General features: G+C 53.3%; 1 protein-coding gene across 1 annotated transcript; it reads right to left on the reverse strand.

Annotated features, from left to right (window-relative positions):
- Positions 1-1,493: 1,493 nt before the first annotated feature.
- Positions 1,494-12,206, reverse strand: INSIG1 (insulin induced gene 1). Its single transcript, XM_081799769.1, has 6 exons — positions 12,077-12,206; positions 11,094-11,522; positions 8,773-8,897; positions 7,385-7,551; positions 6,947-7,046; positions 1,494-3,454 (listed from the first exon to the last, which is right to left on the reverse strand). The coding sequence occupies exons 2-6, from the start codon at positions 11,494-11,496 to the stop codon at positions 3,425-3,427; spliced, it is 825 nt and encodes a 274-aa protein (XP_081655895.1). The 5' UTR covers positions 11,497-11,522; positions 12,077-12,206; the 3' UTR covers positions 1,494-3,424.
- Positions 12,207-20,144: the final 7,938 nt, after the last annotated feature.

The following is a 20,144-nucleotide window of genomic DNA, read 5'->3' on the forward strand; positions in this document are numbered from 1 at the left end:
ACTCCTCGGGTGTCAATCTTACAAAGAAAATCCACAGAGCACCCACCAAGTTCGGGTGTCAGGATTGGATAGATTTCATCCATCTGTCTCTGCCTATTTTGGCCGCATTCGGGGATCAATAAGAAAACCCTCCTGCGTTGGGGCGCCTGGGTGGCTCAGTCGTTGAGCGTCTGCCTTTGGCTCAGGTCATGATCCCAGGGTCCTGGGATTGAGCCTCACATCAGGCTCCCTGCTCAGCGGAGAGCCTGCTTCTCCCTCTCCCTCTGCCTGCCGCCCTGCCTACTTACGATCTTTCTCTCGGTCAAATAAATGAATAAAATCTTAAAAAAATAAATAAATAAATCCCTCGTGTGGCTAATTTATTGCTTATCATCAGCCCACCTCCTGTTCAAAAGCAGGCCTGATGGGAGATTAGTGGCGAGTGGGCCAGAACCTTATTGCATAGTATGTACTGAAGCAGAATTTTAATATCTTTATTAATCTTTTACAATATAATGCTTTTCGGAGATCCCAACTTTGCCAGCTACATTATTACAGAGAAAGCGGAAACTCAGAGAGTTGTTAGCAAAAGGTCTGTTTTAACACATGAAATAGAAAGGTTTATTTATTTTTAAAAATTATTTTATCTTAGAGAGCGGGGGAGAGAGAATCTCAAGCAGGCTCCACGCTCAATGCAGAGCCCGACATGGGGCTCGATCCCACGACCCTGAGACCCTGACCCGAGCTTCCCAGGCGTCCCAGGCAAGGCAGGTCTAGATTCCCGTTGGCTCCCTTCCCTCACTGTTGTACCAGCGTGAAGGGATTGCCTGTAGCAAGGGTGGGACGGCGCCAGGGCACTGAGTGACGAGCATCCTGGGTCAGTCTTTGACCTCCAGAAACTCTTCGGCTGAGGCTGGAGGGGACTCAAAACCAGCCGAGTCCCTGCGCTCAGACTCGCCCGTGCAGCTGACCAAGGGGGCAAGAAGGAATCTGTGAACAGCGAGCCTCGCCCATAACCAAACGGGATGGCGGATTCCTCGCCCGCCGACCCACCAGCGGTCCCGGAAGCGCCGCGCTCCCAGACTGTCAAACCTGGACTTGGACGGTTTGGTGTGGGTGTTGCTGTGCTGGAGACACGTGGACCCCCCTTGGGCGGGATTTCGAGTCTCTGTGGTGAGGGAAATGTCTGCTGGTGGTCACTTTTCCTGGGCTCTATTTGCAGGCAGACCCCTATCTCGGATGGGGAGAAGCGGCCCTTCACCCCCAGACGGAGCACAGCTCTCCTGGGCCAGGGCGGAGCCAGGCCCGGGCAGATGCCCCCCCTGCCAGAGTTGGGGGGTGCAATGTCTGCTGCCAGTCACCTCCCACCCACTACTCGAGTGCTTCCCCAGGAGTACTTACATAAACATTTAGTCAAGTTTGAAGAGCTGTAAGGTATTTTCCCATTCCAAATTCTAACATCCCACACAAAGCCCCCTCCACCGCTTTAAAGAAAATCTCATAAACACAATAACTGGTTTTGAACCTTTAATAAAAGTAAAAAATGAATGCAAAAAGAACACAGTGCTGAAAACTTAGTATGAATGTGAATCTCACTAGATGTTTGTATCTGGTATAGTGCAAATTTTGTTCATAATATCTTACATTTTTACAAACGCAAATCACTTTGGTTCATATACTTGCTATAAAGTATTGGCAAAAAAATTCTTCAGATTCACATTTTTTGGCTACATTATTTCTAACAGATATAGTTTTACTTCCAGTTTCAGAGAAAAAAATACTTACTGTTTGTACATGATCAAGTATATTTTAAAGATTCAATTACTTCTTTCACCTAATAACTTCTGGTTTTTCACAAAATGCTGACCTCTTCCTTGAAAAATCTTTTCACGCAGCTGATCATCCATCTTCACTTTCAGAAAACACGTAAGGGGTCAGTGTGAAGTTCAGAATGATCCCATTTTCTTTTACGCAAAATTCCTCTAAAACAGATCAGCTACACAGTCACCTACAATTTACTCCAAGGTATTTTTCTCAGAACAAAACCAAATAACCGCAACGAGATCACTGCGCGAGCGGAACCGAGGGCGCATGTCTGTAGCCGCAGCCACCAGGCCCTCCGACCCCCGTCCTGCCCGTCGCCCGTTTCTAGTCAAAAGGAGTCTCGTAATGAAGTCACTTTCACAGAATTTAAAACAAAAACATTTAAATTGCAAAGTACAAAAAGGTAAATTTGTAAGTAAAAATGACAAGTCTACTAAACCCACACAACTGGAGTATTTCAAAGGACCAGGGCTCAGTGGAGGGCACAACAGAGTAACTTCATAACTGAAAGAAATTATTGCTGAATTCTGCCTCCATGCAGCACTGAAATGAATGGAGAACCCTCTTTAACCTCTCACACGTTAAAAAAAAATAAATATTTAAGAGAATACAAGGCTCAGATTGGTTTTCATATACATTGCACTTGACGTTTGAGACCCAATCCTTGCAAAGTGGGTCTAGGATGGTCTATGCCATTCAGTGAATACATTGTGCTCACCAATATCTTTGAGTATTTAGAGACACCCAATGTTCCATGTGGCGGCGTGTGCACGCGTCGTTTACAAGGCAATCACAGATTGCAGATTCCATAGGGCTGTGGGAGAATCGCCACGTCTGTTCTGGAGGATGGAGGAAACCACACAGGACTCTGGCTCACCAGGACTGAGATACACGGCAGACGGGACTCCCTCAGAGGACCATGGATTTTGGATGAAACTTCTCAAGTATCGAGGTGGGAATTCCAGAACGTCACAGTGTGGCCTGCGGCCCTCACTGCCCTCTGTGCTCGGGAAGATTGTCTGCACAAAACTCCGCGGGAGGAAGGAGAGCACGGCTGTGCACTGTGGTACACACGTGTTGCACGTGAGCGTGAAGCATCTCAGCACCGCGGCCGCACGTGAGCGGCCTCCCTGCGCTCACCGCCACTCCTCTTTTTACACAACCCTATTTTTAAAAAATCTTTTGGATAAATATTATTCCTATTTTTCCACACTTCACCTTTGTTAAGCACCATCAAGCTATCCCCGTGGGCACCGACACAAAACCAACAGCTGGTAATCAGGCTTTAGTTCAAGGCTGTGAAATACGGCAACTTGCTTTTAATAACGTAAATGAGATCGAATACTCGGGAAGCCATGCCCGCCGGCACTCCCGCGCCCGCCTGGGGTCGCGTCTCCAGAGCGGAGGACACGGGCATGGACGCGGCAAGCAAGGTACCATTTCGAGAGAAGCAGTTCTTCCCCACTCGCTATTCTAAGACAGGTGAGTTATTTTTCCGGGAGTCACTGGTATAGTCAGCCCAATCTAAATGGATCACTGAGAAAAAAGATAATCTTTGTCACAATCCAACGTCACAGACTTTCTTCCCAAATCTTGGCTCTTCTCTGGTGGGTTAGAAGACTCAGTCGCTATGTGGCTTTTCAGGAACCCCCTACACGGGAAGAGAGCGAGAACATTAGACCCACACGTGCGTGCAGAGAAACTCCTCTGACAGAGGGGACGGTGGGGACAGGAAGTTTGGGAGCCCCGGGCACAGAAGACAGCCCCCCGCCCGTGACGACCTCACTGCCCTCGGCTGGGAGCCACGAAGCTGCTGCGCGAGTGCAGACAGGGCTAAACCCGCCCCTGAAGGGAGGGCGCAGGGGTGCGGGCGGTGGCATGGGGAGGCTCGCGCACTGCGGTCTAGAAAGCACGCTCTTCTGGGCACCATCAGTCTGCTCCTAAGGACCTTTACGACAGCGGGCAGTCTGCTGAGACACGCCTGGCTCGGGACGCAGAGGGACGCCTGTGCCCGTGCTTCCTGGTCTGAGCCTCACGACAACGCCTGTAGGTGCCCGCGTGCCCCTGCTCTCGGGTGCTCCCCGCTCTCGGGTGCTGCCCGCTCTCGGGTGCTGCGCGGCGATTCCCAGCGCAGGGCTGAGGTCTCACTGGGGGAGGAGCAGCTCCAACGACCAAGGGCCTCTGTTGAGGTCACAAGGCCACTGAAGGGCACGGGAGGACCTCCGGCGAATGTTTTCTTCCCCGAACCCATGTGGCCCACTGGCCTCCCCCACCTAGGCACCCGTCCTGTAGGACTTCGGATGAACGCCACCAGTCAGCGACAGAAGCCCAAGACTGTCCTGTGTCTGATGTGGGGGAAGCGCAGTGAGGGGGCCGCCAGGAGTTTTCGGGCGCTAATTCCTACCCAGGGAAACACAGACGTAAGATCTGGTCATCTGAAAGCACGATGAGCTGCTGGCTACAAACATGGGAAAGGTCCTAAACAAAGGTCGCCTAGAGAAACCCGGGGGCAGACCCACTGCACGTGGGATGCAGAGAAGGTGGGTTTGCCACCCCCGGTGCCTGGGAGACTACGGCCAGGTCTGGTGTGAGCGCAGGGACACAAGTGACCACCGACAAGAGCGATCGCTCAGCCTGGGTCGGACGGGACACCGGGCGCGCTGCCTGACAGCAGCATGTCCCGGGGCAGGAGGGGACCCCCGGGACGCCAGGGCACCGCACAGACGCCAGCACGGTCCCCAGGAAGGGCCGCCGGCCGCCGCATGCCAGCAGGGCGGGCGTCACACCCGGGCGCGCTGGCCTCGCGTTCCCTCCCTCCGCACGCGCTCGGGTGAGCGGCTGACCTTCCTGGCCACTCTCCCCACCGTCTTCACATCAGGAGACAGCAGGTCCTGCTTCAAACTGCTGCCGCGAAGACTGGACGAGCCGACGCAGCCCTCAGAAAGGACACCGGCCTTGCTACAGTCCTCGGCGGCCGAGGGGTGGCCCTCACCCATGGGAAAGAGTCAGTTCTCCGCTGCCAGGAATCCTGCAGCCTGGGCCACCGGAAGCAGAGCCACACGTCCCCTGCCCTGGGGCAGCTTGACGCCTTAACGTTTTAAAAGACTCGAAGCTCTTCCATACAATCACGCTACAGGCTCATCATTTTCTCTTAAACATCGGGCAGGCAAACGACTACCACATGGAGGAAGTTACCTGAACCACTGAACGGAGCCCGCGTGCAGCTTTGGGACGTGGCTTCCCTGCTCCCTCATCCACACCCTCCACAGGCTCCAAGTTCCTACACAATACGTGCGTTTCTGATTATAAAAGTAATGCTTTTACTGTAACTTTTTTAATGAGGACTGGAAAAATCTAATGAGCTCTAAAAACCATGCACAGTTTTACTTCCCAAAAGTAGCTGCTTCTAACCCGTTCCAGAGCCCATCTCCCACCCCCCACTCACGAGGCCGGTCTCCTCACCAGAGACGCGAGTGCTGCCCGCCAAGTCAGACAGACCCGTGCTACAGAATGGGGATTAAACCTGGCTCCGCACTCTCAGGCGGCCCTAACTCCCCGAAGCTGCCGGAAGCCGCGCTCCACCACGGAGCTTCCCCCAGCACGAGCACAGCTGCCCGCACAACTGAGGACGGTCTCACTCACGCTCACCTGTCCCGAGCTCTCCACCCAGAGAATGGGGGCCTTGCCGTCTCCCTCCCCTGGAGCGGCCACTCGCCGTCAGCAGCTCCCGTTCCAGGCGACAGGATGGCCGGCAGTGCCCCTGGTCCAGGGGAAGGAAGCCCCCACTTCCGACCCTGCTAACTCTCCCTGCAGCTGGGGCCCAGGGGGAGGGAGCTGCATGCTCATGGATGGAAACAATGGCACGTGGGGTGGGTGCAGAGACTTGAGAAGTCCACTCATTCTCATGACCTGGGAGGGAAGGTGATTATCGCGCCCCTCATTTCAAGGTACGGTAAGAACATCCTTATACAAGTCCCCCCGCTCTTAAAGACTAAAAGGGAAGAGCAAGCACTGGTGGATGGACAGTGGACGGATGGTGGACAGATGGTGGACCTGCCCAGTTCTACTCGGAAAACCAGTCAGTGGGCTGGGCAGGAGGGAGTCAGCGCACGCGTGTCCCGTGCAAGTCAATATAAGCGAGCCAAGTCCTCTGACCCTCACTGGAGCTGCGAGAAACTGTATTTTCATCAAGTTCCCTTCTGGGCTCTGGCTCCTTGGAACTGAAAGGGGTGGAGGGAGGGACGAGGAACTCCGGAACCAGTGGGACAGTGCTACACATTCCATCTTTCAGAACTTAGTTCTATCTCTGTGAACCAGCCACGCAGCCTTCAAATTCAACTCCCACAAGTATCAGCAGGCACAAATAGACGTCCTGTTCTATAAACAGCCTGAGGGACCAAGACAAGTTTTCTGAGAACGCCACAGGGTTGATCTCTGAGGGCAGTGGCCCTCGTAAGACCCCGCAGTTCTCTTCAGTTCGTTTCATTGAAGCCCTAGAGTCAAAGTCAACTTGAAAGAACAGTTAATGTCCACACTTAATTTTCTCTTACTAAAGTGTTGAAATGTGAATGTTTACTACTGAAGAGAACTGCCAAAATGATCCCGGACTTCCTTTGCCCTTCCGGCTCTCAGAAATGGCTCCACGCCCTGGGAGTCCGTCTTCCCCGCGACGCCAAGCCAGGCCCGCCAGGCCCACCGATCCCAGGAAGGACAGGGCTTGCCTATCCAGGCCCAGACCTGGGCGCAGGGTCTCCGTGGCGTCTGCTGCCCTGGCATCACCTGCCCCTGCGTGAGGGCAGGGGCCTCGTTATCAACCATTAGCCCTTTCAGTGACCACACGCTGCCAGTTACTAGAGTAGTTGAGAGCTCAGAAAAGCCACCGAACGCATCCATTACATGCAGGGCTGCCCACAACTCTGCTTGCTTTCCCGCTCATCATGCGTTTACAAATCCCCTGAATCTTTATAATTTAGCAAAGAGCTGCATTGGTATTGCTACTTATTCTTTTAAACGTACGCTCTTCTCAGTAGTCGTTCCTGACTCTCAACTAGACATTGACCAGCACACGTTACAGTGACTCGTGTAAAGCCAGCCTAGGAGGCCAGCACCTGCCGTGCCAGGGGCAGACCGCGTCACCACGTACCATAGCCAGCTGCCGGCCTATGTTGCCCACGGTGACACCTCCCGAGAAGAAGATACACGGCAGCCAGGAGCGGATGTAGAGAAAATCCGGGGATGTGTACCTGCCGAGAGAGCAGAGGGACTTGTGCCCGAGCCGTCAGCTTCCCTGGGCTCGGATGGCCTCCGGGCTAAGACCCCCTTCAGCGGGGAGACACAGGTCACCCGGCTACCGCAACGGGCCGCGGGCCGGTCACGTCTGCATGCTGCGCCCCGAGATCAAGTTACAGACGCTACGCTGTTAACGTGCAAATCGATAATAAGCAGCATTTTTGAGACTTTCCTGCCCAAACCGGCCTCATGTACATATAAATAAAACATGACATCCAGCTGAGTGGGTGTTTTTAACAAAAGTGAAGTTACAGCTTCTGGACACAGTCGCTATTTGAGAGCACATACTTACTGATAGACACCATTGTACACCAGCAGCTGAGTGATCAGAGTGGCCAGGAAGGCGATGGTGATCCCAAGCCCAAGGCCACTTCTCGAACGGTCAAATGTCCACCAAAGGCCCAAAGACAGGGCTGCTAATGTCAAGGAGAGCTGGACATTATTGGCAAAATCCAATTTCTGGCGATGCAAGGTTAAGGAAAAGTTCAGTGATTTTTAAGATGATTAAAATAAGCCAAAGGAAAAAACCCAACCAACCAAGCAAACCACGACACCCCAGATCCTACACGTATGTTTTCATTATTATCCACCACGTAACTCTCCATCCAAAAAACCTGCCCAGGCTGCCGCAGAAAGGCTTTGCTGGGTACGAGGTTGCCATGATCAGGACGCCTCTGGATCACACGCTTGGATACTTCATCTACAAGGAGACATTCTCAAAGCTGTAGCTGCTAGCGTTTAGACCACAAAACAACGTATTTTGCTAAGTCCTCTATAGTCCCAGTCCCATTTTTTGTTTTGATTAGTAACCTGAACTGAGCAAATACACTCCTCTCCCCATGTCTCCTTGGACACGTCATCAGGTGTCATTCTACGTTACACACTTCCACAGTCTGTGGAGACACAGCTGCTTTTCATCACAACACTACTGATCAGCTGGTGAAAAAAACCAATGTTGTCAGAGCTAAGGTATCTTTATAATATCCTCTCTTGACGCTCGAATCATTAAAATACAGGTAGAGCAGATTTAAGAAACAGTAACTCTAAAAATACCTTCCCCTAAGATTCTGAAATAGACTCTAGTTGTGCTAAAGAAACCCAAAGTCTTGAGACCTGGGAAACTATGGCCTGTCCTTCCTGACAAACACACTAACGTACACACACGTAACACAGTCTGTGCGATGCATTTCACCCGAGGACTCGGGAAGTCTAGGGACCTTCCGTTAAGAATCCTCCTGCAGAGGACACCACCTTTGCCTGGCCCTGAAACTTGGTGGTCAGAGCCAGGGAGGCGGCAGAGAAGCAGAGACTGGTTTCTCTTCAACCTCTAGAAGCGGCCCAAGAACAGGGACCCCCAGCCACTTCTCCCCGGGCCAGACACCAGGTCTTCACAACAGAAGGATGTAAGGTGGGCATGTGAGAGGGAATTTTCAAAACCCACTCCAAGGGACCAGAAGATACTACCACGCAACCGAGAAAGTCCTCTCTGCTTCTGGTATTATTTTAAGTTTCCCGAACCACTTCGAAAACACTTGCTAAGTAGAAACCAAGCAACGTGCTTTAAAGTAAGAGCTGGAAGAAGACCGTTCAGCGAACCTGTGAGATGACATATGCTCCCTGAAGGGAACAAACGTTTCAGCATGTGAGCTGAGGAAACGCAGCTCATCCGTGGAAGGATACAGCACTGGCGTGGTTGATGCCGACAAACACAGCCACGCAGCGCATCACGCTGGCCCACTCCCGCTTAAACTTGTGCGGCTCCCCGAGGTGACTGTCGATGCAGGGGTACAGCAAGCCCACAACAGCTAGTAAAAACCGACAACATAGTATTAGAACATGCCAGCTTTCAAGGATATGATTTCCACGTGGCAATTACTAACATGTTATTCCAATCAGTTCTTCTCCTAGAAAAATGCATGTCCTATGATACAGCATTTCAATTTAGACTAATTTTATATTTTTGTTTTCCTTGAGTACAAACAAAAGGCTCACGTTGTTTTGAGAAATTTAAAATAGCATTGCTGTTCTTCAGTTTCATTAGGCACGGACTTGAATCAGGCAGGGGGCGTTAATTATCCATATAATGCTATGACAAGTCAGCCATGCTGAGCGTCCCCCGAGTCCAGGTCCTGACCTGTGGGAACAGCTTGGGACCAGGCTCAGAAAACCAGGCCCCCGTTCCCTGCAGGCTCCGATGGGGCCTGGATCCTCATGTTTGTTCCCTCATGTGTAAAATGACGAGGGTTATGTAACGAGAAGGCGGAGTAGGAAGAGCTTACTGTGGTCTGGAAGAGTTAGGGAATTTTCACAGGCACAGAATCTTAAAGCATGAGGACAAAGAGAATTTAGACAGGGGGAGGGTGTGGCATTCCAGGACAGAAGTAAAATGGACAAAGTGAAGGCAGGAACAGGGCGCTTGGTGGCTGGTGGGGATCCAGGCCCCTGGGACCAACTGTGGGACGCAAGGCTCAGCACCTAAAGTCACCCAAGTGCGGAGGCTTGAAAGCCATGGGGCAGTTCCACCTGGTGTCCATGAAAGAGGTAACTATTTCAGGTTCCTGAACAGAGAAACAAGAGACACAATTCTGGCAAAACATTCAATGCGAGAGTTTCAGTTTCAATTTCGTATTACATTTTATCAAGTTCTAATTTTAGAGTTTTGAAAATTGGAACCCAGACAATTCTAGAACTTATTTTCCTGTAACTTAATCTTACCTTTTAAGGTTAAAGGCTAGAGGTACAAATGTACTGTGGGATTTTGCCCTCTGCCTACCTGATAATTTTTTTTTAAAAAAAGGAGGTATGAGAAACTATGTTTCAGATAGTCCTAGAATCCCTTGAAGCTTCAATTGCAAATAAAGCCTAACCTAAAATATTTCATTTTTAAGATCAGATTTTTGATTCAAAGAAAGAACTGCTGTACCATATGGACATGAAACATGGGATCTGCATCTAGGTAAGTTTCCCAAAAAGGATTTTTAATAGGATAACCATGCGCTTAAAGGGTTTAGGGAGGCCAAGTAGTACCCTATCTTCCTAAGAACAGAGATGAAAGCAGCCTACCCACCAAGTAACTACAGTATCCCCCCAGTGATGTGTCCTGGCTAGAAGGCCCCACTCTGAGCCCTGTGCCATCCAGCTGTGCTCAGTGGGTCTGCTGCCAGTGGGATGTGTCTCCACGCAGGGGACACACCCAGACGCCAGGGAGGCAGTGTGCAGCGTGATGCACAGCAGCCCTGCCATTTACTGTGTCCCCTTAGACAGGAATGCTTAAGATCTCTGTGACTTAGTTTCCACATCTGTGAAATGGAGCCACAGCAGAGTGCTGTTGTAAGGAGTGAACAAAGCAAAGCACATCAAACACAAAGCGAGCAGTCCATAAACGCTGGCTACACAGCCAACAGCAGGGCACACCTGCCCAGACCAGGTCCCACTTGGAGAGACCTGTGTTCTGCCCAGCAGAGCGTGGCATGCTGAGGGCAGGGGCCGGAACGCCCCCTCTGCACTCCCACAGCTGGTGCAGTGGAGGCCGCAGCAAACACCTGACAGCGTGCTCATCAATGAACGCTGCTCGACCTCAGAAGCGCTCAGTGGTCATCCCAGCTGAGACCAAACATGCATTGTCATAAAAGCAGCCAGGGAGCAGAACAAGTCCAAGAAGTCAGCGCGCCCGTCCACAGGGACTCCGGCCAGCGGCACCCCGCGGCACCCGGGTGGCGGACTGGCCTGGCCGTCCCCTCCGCGCGCCGCCCCCGCCCTGCCGGCCCATGTGACGGTTTGTTTTCGGTGGCCGGCGGGTAGCGTGTTCGAGCGTCCGGCCAATGGCAGCGAGGCCGCGCCGCTCACCAGTTCTCGGGCCACCAATCCCGGGCCCGCTCGGCCAGGGGACCGCGGCGGGCTATACGCGCGGCCCCCGGGCCAGGTCGGCGGGAGACCGGCCCGGCGCCCCCGCGGCCCCCCGTGCCCGCCACCGCTCCGAGCGGCCCCCTCGTTGCACTCACCGGCCGCCGTCCCGCAGCACGGGGGGACCCACCAGGCCGACGAGAAGATGGTGGCGATGACCTCCTCGGGGAACAGGGTGACGTTCCGCTGCACCTGCAGCAGGTTGAGCACCAGGGCCAGCACGACCCCCACCGAGAACAGCACCAGGCTTCGCTGCACCAGGTGGTGGTGCCAGCTGCCGGGGGGGCCGCCGCTGGCGCCGCGACCCCCCGCCCCGGGGCTGCGAGGCCCGCGGGCGGGCGCGGAGTCGGGGTCCGGGCCGCGGCGGGCCGCCAGCGCGGCGGGGCTGAGCATGTCTCCCACTTTGGCCGCCAGCCCTCCGGCCCCGGCTCCAGGGAGGCCTCGGTGCCTGGCGCCCTGGGCACAGGAACAGCTCCAGCAGTGGTCGTCCAGCCTGGGCATCGGTCACCGGGGGCGGGCCGGCGCTCCTGCAGGGAGAGGGGGCGGGGGACGGAGCCCCGTCAAGTTCGCTGGCGAGGGGCGCGCAGGTCCGGGGCGGCCGTCGGACGGATGGCGATGCCCACTCATCGCGGCTCGACCGGGAAAGCCCGGGCCCCTGGGGCGCCTGCAGACTGCGCGACCCGCGCCGCAGGTCCCGCGGGGAGGGCCCACCTGAGCGCGCACGGGCTGGGGGCGGCGGCGGCCAGGTGTCCGGCGCGCCCGCGCGCTGCCCCGCACCGGAGCGGGCCCACGAGTGCCCTCCGCACGCACCTCTAGTGCTGGCCCGTCCAGTCCCAAAGTTTCCCACACCTCGTCCGCGCGCAGCGCAAGTTACCAGGGGCCCCGGACGGAGGGGGTGCTAAGCCGGCCCACCGGGGTCAGGGGTGCAGCCCCGCCCCGGGGCCGGGCTGGGGTCCGTCCAGCTCCCGGGAGGGGGTGGGGGCGCCCCGACCTCCCCACCCACGCCCCCGCCCAGAGGCTCCCGACCCGAGCTCGGCCCCAGTCCGCGCCCACCTCAGAGCCCCCAACACGCCCCGCGTACCTGTCCGAGGGGCGCCCGCGCGGGCTCGCGGAAGAACGAGGTCAAGGCCCGGACCGCCTGGAGTTTGGCCCGTGGCGCGGGGCGCGCGGCGCAGCTTATAAGGCGGGCGGCGGGGTCCCGGATCACGTGATCCTACCCGGCCCGCCGCTTAGGGGCGTGGCTTCCGCGCGCCCCGCCCCGCCCGCGCGCCCGTCCGCTCGCGGTCTGGTGAGGCGGCTGCGGCCAATCCGGGACGGGCGGCCCATATGACGTCAGCACACGCCACCACCGCCTCGCGCCCGGCGCTGGCTCGGGAGCGCGGACGGCTAGCGGGCGGACGGCCGGAGGGGCTGCGGGGACCTGCCGGGCGGGCCTGGGAGGGAAGAGGGGCCTCCCGGGAGCGGGTGGGTGGCGTCTCTCGGTCGGATGACCTGGGTTCCAGGTCCTCGCCCGGACGTGGCGCACGGATGAGCCTCCCCTGCCAACCTGGCCCCCTCCACCGGGCGGTCAACAGGTGATCGCGCTGCACCCGCCGCGTCACCTGACGGTGCCCCGACCTCTAGTCTGTGACCCGCTTCTGCGGCGCCTGATGGTCACCACACCTGCCCATTCACCGCCGGTTGATTGATGCCTGGCACGTAGCGAGGGCGCGGAGATCGGAGCTGTTTGGGGGGCGGGGTGTGTGTCCCGGCGGTACACAGGGGTCCAGAAACCTTCGACAGGATCTTTTATGAAAATGCAAATGATGCAAGTTTCATTCATACAATAATTTCTTCCACTTTCACATCGTCTTTCCTTACATACGGAAAGCAAACCATCCCAACTACTCAAGAAAAACAGAAAATACGAACTCTTACTAAACTTTACTCTCAAAAAGCTGATCATCTCGCTGATGTGTAATGTGTATTTATATGCTGTTGGCCACATGTGTCACACCATATGCCCCATGCTAATCAAAAACCCGCATCTTGTTGAGAAAATCGTATTATTTAAGATGTTCCTCAACAGCAGCGGAGAATGAGTCTGTGGTCTTCCGTACTGTCTGCAGATGAGCAGAGACTGAGAGCAAACCCCCTGGTGGCCAAGAGACCCCATGGGCTGAGGGAGTGTGAAATTCCATTATGTGTGGCATCTTCAATATCAGGGTTTGGCTCTATGCCAGAAGCTTTAAAAAAACAAACATCCTCTTGAGATATTCATATTTCTCAAAGTTCCTTTTTTTAGTGGGGGTGGGGGAGGGAGGATTCACATGATTTTTTTAATGATAAAACAGGAAACTTCAAGGAAAAGTAATGCTTACAGTGGCTGTGTTCACACTCCAGGATTTAAGGGGTGTTTCATTAGGAAAGTTTTGAGAAGGGCTGCATAAAGACATTTGCCATTCACCAGCTTGTTACTGTTTCCCCAGCGACAGTGGTGGGTTTTCTGCTGCTGCTAACTTACAGGGCAGACACAGCCGGGTTACGGTGCAGACACCCTACACCCAGTCCATCATGCCAAAACGGGTGTGAACTTAACATAATCTCTCCTACTTCTATGAGAGCATACGTTTTTAACAAGTGTCGTCATCACGGATTATGACAAAATTGTTTTCAAACCCTCACGCATAACCAAAACGTAGCATTTGCTAATAGTGTAACTTGTTTTCATTTCTTGAACACAACCCAAAGTGGGGGTGGATGGAATGGAGGGGTTCCATCTTCACCTCTCTCTGTGGGAAGGGCAGAAGCAGGCTTTCACACTCTCTCGGAATATTCCGCTCTAAGCCCTGGTCACCACTATCAACTTATGTGCTACCTAGGCGCCCCTTATGAAAATATTTTATGGGTTCCTGGATTGTCTGTCTCCTGTGTGGAAAGGGACTCTATCACATGAGCTTATTGGTGTGTTAAGATCTGTTCACATGGCTACTTTTCTCCCCACAGCCTCTGACCCTGCATTCCCTCACATCTGTACTGGGACTTTTGAATCAGGGGCCTCCTGGAGCCACCCCGAGGCCCGATAGACGTGTGGGAAGGTGGGAGGGCTGCCTGCGGGCTGCGTTCTGTTGGGTTCCTGCTGAGGGCTGTTGGGTTGGCCTTAGTATTGATAGTGTTTGTCACTGCACCCCCCAGGGTTGTGGTTTGCCCCAGTGCCGGTTGAGTCTGGTCCCACGAATGAAGTTAGTCTAGGGGAATGGCAGTGGAGGAACGTGAATGTACAGTCTTGCCAACTACAGGCTTGGTTTCGGAAACCATATTCAAATATTGTGAGAATTTGCAACTCCATTACCTCCGGTGACATTGTTCTTGCTGTTCTCTAACGCATGAAGGCTCTCTGTTGAACACAATGGAATCTCTTCTCCCCAGCCCATCAGTTACTCTGAGTTAAGTATTTAGGGAACTGTGTTCATGAGAGCACCATTTAGTTCTTAATTACATCTCTCTATGTTAATCACTGTAGATGTGCCATCGTGCAAGGAAAGTTTACTATTGCTTATGGACTAAACGCAGGACCATACTCTCTCCCCAAATCACTAACTCAGGACGCAAGACCTCTGTCACTCTCTTGGACACAGAACACTCAGGCCATGAAGGGAAGGGCAGGGTGTCAAAGATCTTTCAGATGTCATGCAGTGAGCGATCTACTGCCCAAACTCTGTATTCCTGCTATTGTTTTTTTAAACATTAATAGCCATTTATAATAAATATTTTTTTAGAATAGGGTAGATGGCTAAGTATATATATATTTTTTAAAGATTTTATTTATTTATTTATTTATTTGAGAGAGAGAGAGAGTGAGAAAGAGAGCGCAAGAGGGGGTAGGGTTAGAGGGAGAAGCAGACTTCCCGCCGAGCAGGGAGCCTGATGTGGGACTCGATCCCGGGACTCCGGGATCATGACCTGAGCCGAAGGCAGTCGCTTAACCAACTGAGCCACCCAGGAGCCCTAAATATATTATTTTTAATAGAAAAATATCACATGCTCGTTGTAAAACATTCAGAAAATATGAAAGAATATATTTTTATTATTTTTTATTAAAAGATTTTATGTATTTATTTTAGAGAGAGAAAGGAGGAGGAACAGAGGGAGAGGGACAGGCAGACTCCCCGCTGAGCATGGAGCCCGACGTGGAGCCCACCATGGGCTCGTAGGGCCCGATCCCACAACGCTGAGATCATGACCTGAGCTGAAATCAAGAGTCAGAGGCATAACCTACTCAGCCATGCAGGTGCCCCAGGAATATATTTAAAAAAACCCATAATCCCATCCTCACTCCCCAGCCCTGGGCATCTAGCAATCTACTTTCTGTCTTTATAGGTTTTCCTGTTCTGGAGGTTTATATGAATAGTATTATATAATATGTGTTCTTTGGTTTCTTTCTTTTTTTTTTTTTTTTAAGATTTCATTTATTTATTTGAGAGAGAGAGCGAGAGAGAAAGTATGAGCAGGGTGAGAGGCAGAGGGAGAAGCTGACTATCCGCTTAGCAGGGAGCCCCACGTGGGACTCCATCCCAGGATCCCAGGATCATGACCTGAGCCGAAGGCAGATGCTTAACCGACTGAGCCACCCAGGTGTCCCTGGTTTCTTTCACTTAGCATAATATTTCAAGGTTCACCTATGTTGTATCATGTGCCTATAGTTTACTTTTTATGGCTGAATAATATCCCATTATATGGAAACGCACATTTTATTACCCATTCACCAACGATGGATGATTGCATCGTTTTCACCTTGGGGCCCGGATGAACAATGCTTCTGTGAACATTGGTGTATGTGTCTCCGTGGGGGCGTGTTTTGCTTCTCCCGGGTGGGGCTGCTGGGCCTGCAGGTGCTGTGTCATGTGGTAACTCTGTCTTTAATCGTTAGTGGACCTGCTAGACTCTTCTCTAAAGCTGCGCACTGCACATTCCCACCAGAGGGGAATGAGGGTTCTGATTTCTGCACATCCTTGCCAACACCTGTTACTCCTGAACTTATGATTCTCATGATCCTGGTGGGCATGAGGCGGTCAGGTCATGATTCTGGTACTGAGATGGTATTCTTGTAGGCTGAGGAGCATCTTGACTCCCTTGCTAAGACTTTATTGGCCAGTGTCATCCCAAGGAGAGTGAGGGAAAGAGGCGAGTAGGCGGCAAAGAAGGAAAAGCAAATCCAAGGTAGTGCATTACTGAGCCGGCCGCAGCCACGGGCGAGACTTGTCCAGCGCCTGGTCACACAAGATATCTTCCACTTTGCAGATACAACAGTCCTTTGGGGAAAAGACATGTATCGGTCAGCTCTCTGTTCCTGTCTCCGGTGGGTCCAGGTTTGCCCCACGGTTGTTAATCCCTCTGCTCTCCTTGTTCTATACTCAGCCCCTCCGTGCGGCTGCAGGCGAATCCCACAGCCAGGGGCGGCGTAGCCTCAGAATCTTCCGGCGCCGCAGGAAGAGCCCAGACTGCTTCTGTAGGTCTGGTTAGGGCAGATTTTAGGGGAGTACAAGGACATCATTAGCCAAGAGACGGCAGGGGCTGTCCCCAAAGGTGCCACTTTGGCATACTGATTATTTAAAATAAAAGTTACTAAAGAGACAGCCCGGGCAGAAGGACACTCAGACCCTCCTCTGTCCCCTAAAAGCAGGAAACAAATCTCCCACTTGAAAGTTCCCTCCCTTTCCCAGGAGTTAAAGAGACATCCTGATGACCAGAGATGGGAGATTTCCAGCGGAGAAGGCTACGTAAACAACCTTTGTTACTTTTTACTCATTCACTCCTCCCGCCCCAATTCTGTTTAGAATTCCTTACTAACTGAAGCTCCCAGAGCGAAATCTTCTTTCTCCTGTCAATTCCTCACAGATGTATTGTCTCTTTGTCTAAAAAAGTATAAAAACTGCCTGCCTTGGTCAGGTCTTTAGGTCTCAATTTCATTATTGGGCCACTGTGAGCATGTAATAGACCTTCGGTTTCCTCTCCTGTTAATTGTCTCCCATAAATTTAATTCTTCGTCCATCAAGAAGACCTTGAAGGATAAAGAAGAATTTGTCCTTCCCTTCCAGGCCAACCCTTAGATGTGGAAGGTTGTTGGTGAATCCATCACAGAGACCATTGCAAATGGCGGCTGAAGCCGTTCGAGGATGGGCCAAGGCAGAGTGCGTGGGATGAGAAATCAGTGAGCCTCCAACAGCACTGGGAATAGAGAAGAGGAAAAGAGGCTGCAAAGCGCAGGGATGGAAGGCCAGGAGGGATAGGAAGATAAAGAAGTCAAGAAGTCCCGGGAAGTATGTTCTGGGAAGGAGGGCCGGAAGTGGCAAAGACAAACACCCACCCCTGACTCCCTCTGCAAGTGTGCAGGGAGGTGGTGCCTGTGGGGCCCCTGGGGAGAGGTGCAGACAGGGGAAGGGATGCAGGGGTGTAGACCTAGGGAAGAGGAAGTTCTCTTCTGTTTTACAAATGAGGAGGACATGAGCCAATTTAAATGCTGATGGAAGATTCCAGTAGAGACTGATAAAGGGGAAGGACCTGTGGGTAATTCCCTGAGTAGTCTTGGAATTTACTGGAATTACCCGGAAGCCACCTCTGTGAGGAAAGGACTGGAGTCAGGATGGCAGGGCGTAGCCCTCAGGCAGTTCCAGTTTTTGCTGAAGGAGGAGGAGGGGTCCTTAGCTAAGACGGAGGGAGGGGCTGATTAGAAGTGCCTACCGCCAGGCTGAGGTTTCTGCGGAGATCCCACAGGGGCCTTAGGGTGGTGTGACTCTTCCTTGGGCCACGCCCGGGGCAGGCTGAGTCGGGAAGCCCCACCCTCTGGGGTATCCAGAACTGAGTCTTTCTGGACAATGGAGCAAGGAAGTCCAGGAATTTGACTAGTGGTTAAGGGGGTCATGGAGTCCAAGGAGGGCAGAAGGAAGTATGGGGGAGCTGCACCAGGGAGTGGGAGCCAGCTTCTCCTGGAGCCCCCCCAGGGAGGAAGGACCAGTGTGCAGGGAGCACCGTGTGAGCTCTGGATGTCGGCTCTAGCATGAGGGTCTTTGTTTTGTCCACTGATAGAAACCAGGCACCAACACATGTGTTACTGAATTTGGCATCTGGAGAAGAGAAGGTCACAGGAAGTTTTATGAATGCATGGCTTCAGGAGAAGGAGACAGCAGCTGTACGTGATGACCAGGTCCACAGAGTGGCCCTAGGATTGGGCGGCTGAAGTGGTGTGGAGTGAGTCACCAGCCTGGGGGGGTGGGGGGTCAGGGCACAGAGAGGCTGGGGCTTGGATGGGTCATGCCCGTGGAGGACAAAGTTGCTTTGGCCGATGGCACATTTCGGATGTGAGGGTGGGCCATGGGCGGTGCCTGAGCTCCTGGGGGGTGAAGGCAGTGTCCAGGAGGGTGGGAGATGGCCATGGCAAAATGGGGGTACTGACTGTGTTGGCTAGTGTCCCCCCAAATCATGTCCTTTCTGGGACGTCAGAATACAAACTTATTTGGAAATTTGGTTCTTGTGGATGTGATGGGTCAAGAGGAGGTCGTAGAGGAGTAGGTTTGGCTTGAATCCAATATGCCTGATGTCCTCATAAGAAGAGGGGGGACACAAAGGAGACACGGGAGAAGGCGGCACAGGGCAAGGGCAGAGATAGCAATGCGGCTGCCCGCCCGCAGGCTCAGGCCAGCCAGGCGCTGCCAGGAGGGGAAAGGGCTAGTCTTGCAGGACTTTTCTCAGTCGGTGTCCGAGGTTCTTGGTCACATGGCTTCGAAGACTGAGGAGGGAGACCAGACAGAGTGGTGGGCAGCAAAGCAACAGCGATATTGAGCGATATTGAGTGATAGCAAAGTGATAGAACAAAGCTCCCAAGGAGGGAGGGGACCCGAGAGGGTTGCCACCGGAGTTTTAAGTCTAGGGGTTTTTATGGGCTAGTTGGTGGCCTGTTTTAATCTGATTAACCCTCCTTGCGCCTGTCATCCAGTCAGATTTTTGTCACCTACCTATCACATGGGAAAGGTTGGAGGGCTCCTTCCAGGGTGGTGTGAAATCCTCCTCAGGGTGGTTTCCTCGTAGGGCGGGGCCCCTTGTCCCGCCTTGCAAATGTCCTTCAGCACCTGGAAGATTCTACCCCAGAGGCTACCACACCCTGCCTTGGGCTGTGGAGCCCGGAGAGGATAAAATGCTGTGGTAAGCCCCTTGACATGGAGGTGAGGTGCCCCCACGTCAGGCGGCTACGGGGCAGGGGTCCCCAGGAAGCTGGTCACTGCGGCCCGGGCTCTAGCGGAGGTTGAAGGCGGGCTCGCGTGGGGGGGCTTTTTGGAGGGGAGTAGTCTGCCCGAGGATGCACAGCTGGGACACTCGGAGCGGGGGTGGGGGGTAGGCAAGGTCCGCGGAGCGTTTCCCCGAGCGAGCACGTCATGCCTCAGGACCCTACTTTCCTTGGTTATCATCCAAAACACAAAGGCCCAATATCACCTCTTATTTAATTCTTGCAAACACCTGAAGCAGGTGTCACTGTTAGGTCGAGCGAAGAAACTGAGCCCCCAACTAAGAAACTGGCTCAGAGCTGTTGTACATAATGAGAGACCGAGCAGGGATTCCAATCCCAGTCTGTTGGAGTCTGAGGCTGCCACCCTCCCCCCAGAACCCGGCTTCCATTCACAAACCCTCACTGAGCATCTGCTGTATACACCGCGCTGGATGCACAGGCAGCTCAAGCTTCTGCACATGACTTGCAGGAGCCCCAGGCTTGTGGAGAAGGGTGTTATGTGAGTCCCAAACGTGGTGGCTTAAAACAACGGAAATGTATCATCTTCGAGTTCGGGAGGTCAGACGTGGGAAATGGGTTTCAGTGAGTGGAAATCATGGGGTTGGTAGGCTTCGCTCCTGCTGGAGGCTCCATGGGGAAATCCACTTCTCTGCTGGCGTGAGCCAAGCTACTCATGCTGTTCGACAAGGCCCAAGTATGGGGGACGATCCTGAAAACAGGAGACTCCACAGCTGGCTCCTGCTATTCTCTTTCATTTTGTTTATGGCAATCTTTATAATTGTGGGAATATTTCTGGGGTTTCATGATAAAGTGACTACTCATCTTAGTTACGCCTATCTAAGCAATCATAATGAAACTAATTCCACGAGGCCCCCCAGGCGCCTCAGAA

The sequence above is a fragment of the Leptonychotes weddellii genome, chromosome 12, assembly GCF_054177405.1.
Source record: "Leptonychotes weddellii isolate Sample4059 chromosome 12, ASM5417740v2, whole genome shotgun sequence".
Classification (NCBI taxonomy): domain Eukaryota; kingdom Metazoa; phylum Chordata; class Mammalia; order Carnivora; family Phocidae; genus Leptonychotes; species Leptonychotes weddellii.

Bases quoted from the DNA above. Each gene is read 5' to 3' on its own strand.
- INSIG1 (XM_081799769.1), bottom strand. From the start codon at position 11,496: ATGCCCAGGCTGGACGACCACTGCTGGAGCTGTTCCTGTGCCCAGGGC. The intron at 7,047-7,384 runs GTAAGTATGTGC...CTCTCTCGGCAG, and splicing joins GTGTACAATGGTGTCTATCA to GTACACATCCCCGGATTTTC. The intron at 3,455-6,946 runs GTACGTGGTGAC...CTTCCCGTGTAG, and splicing joins TAGGCCGGCAGCTGGCTATG to GGGGTTCCTGAAAAGCCACA.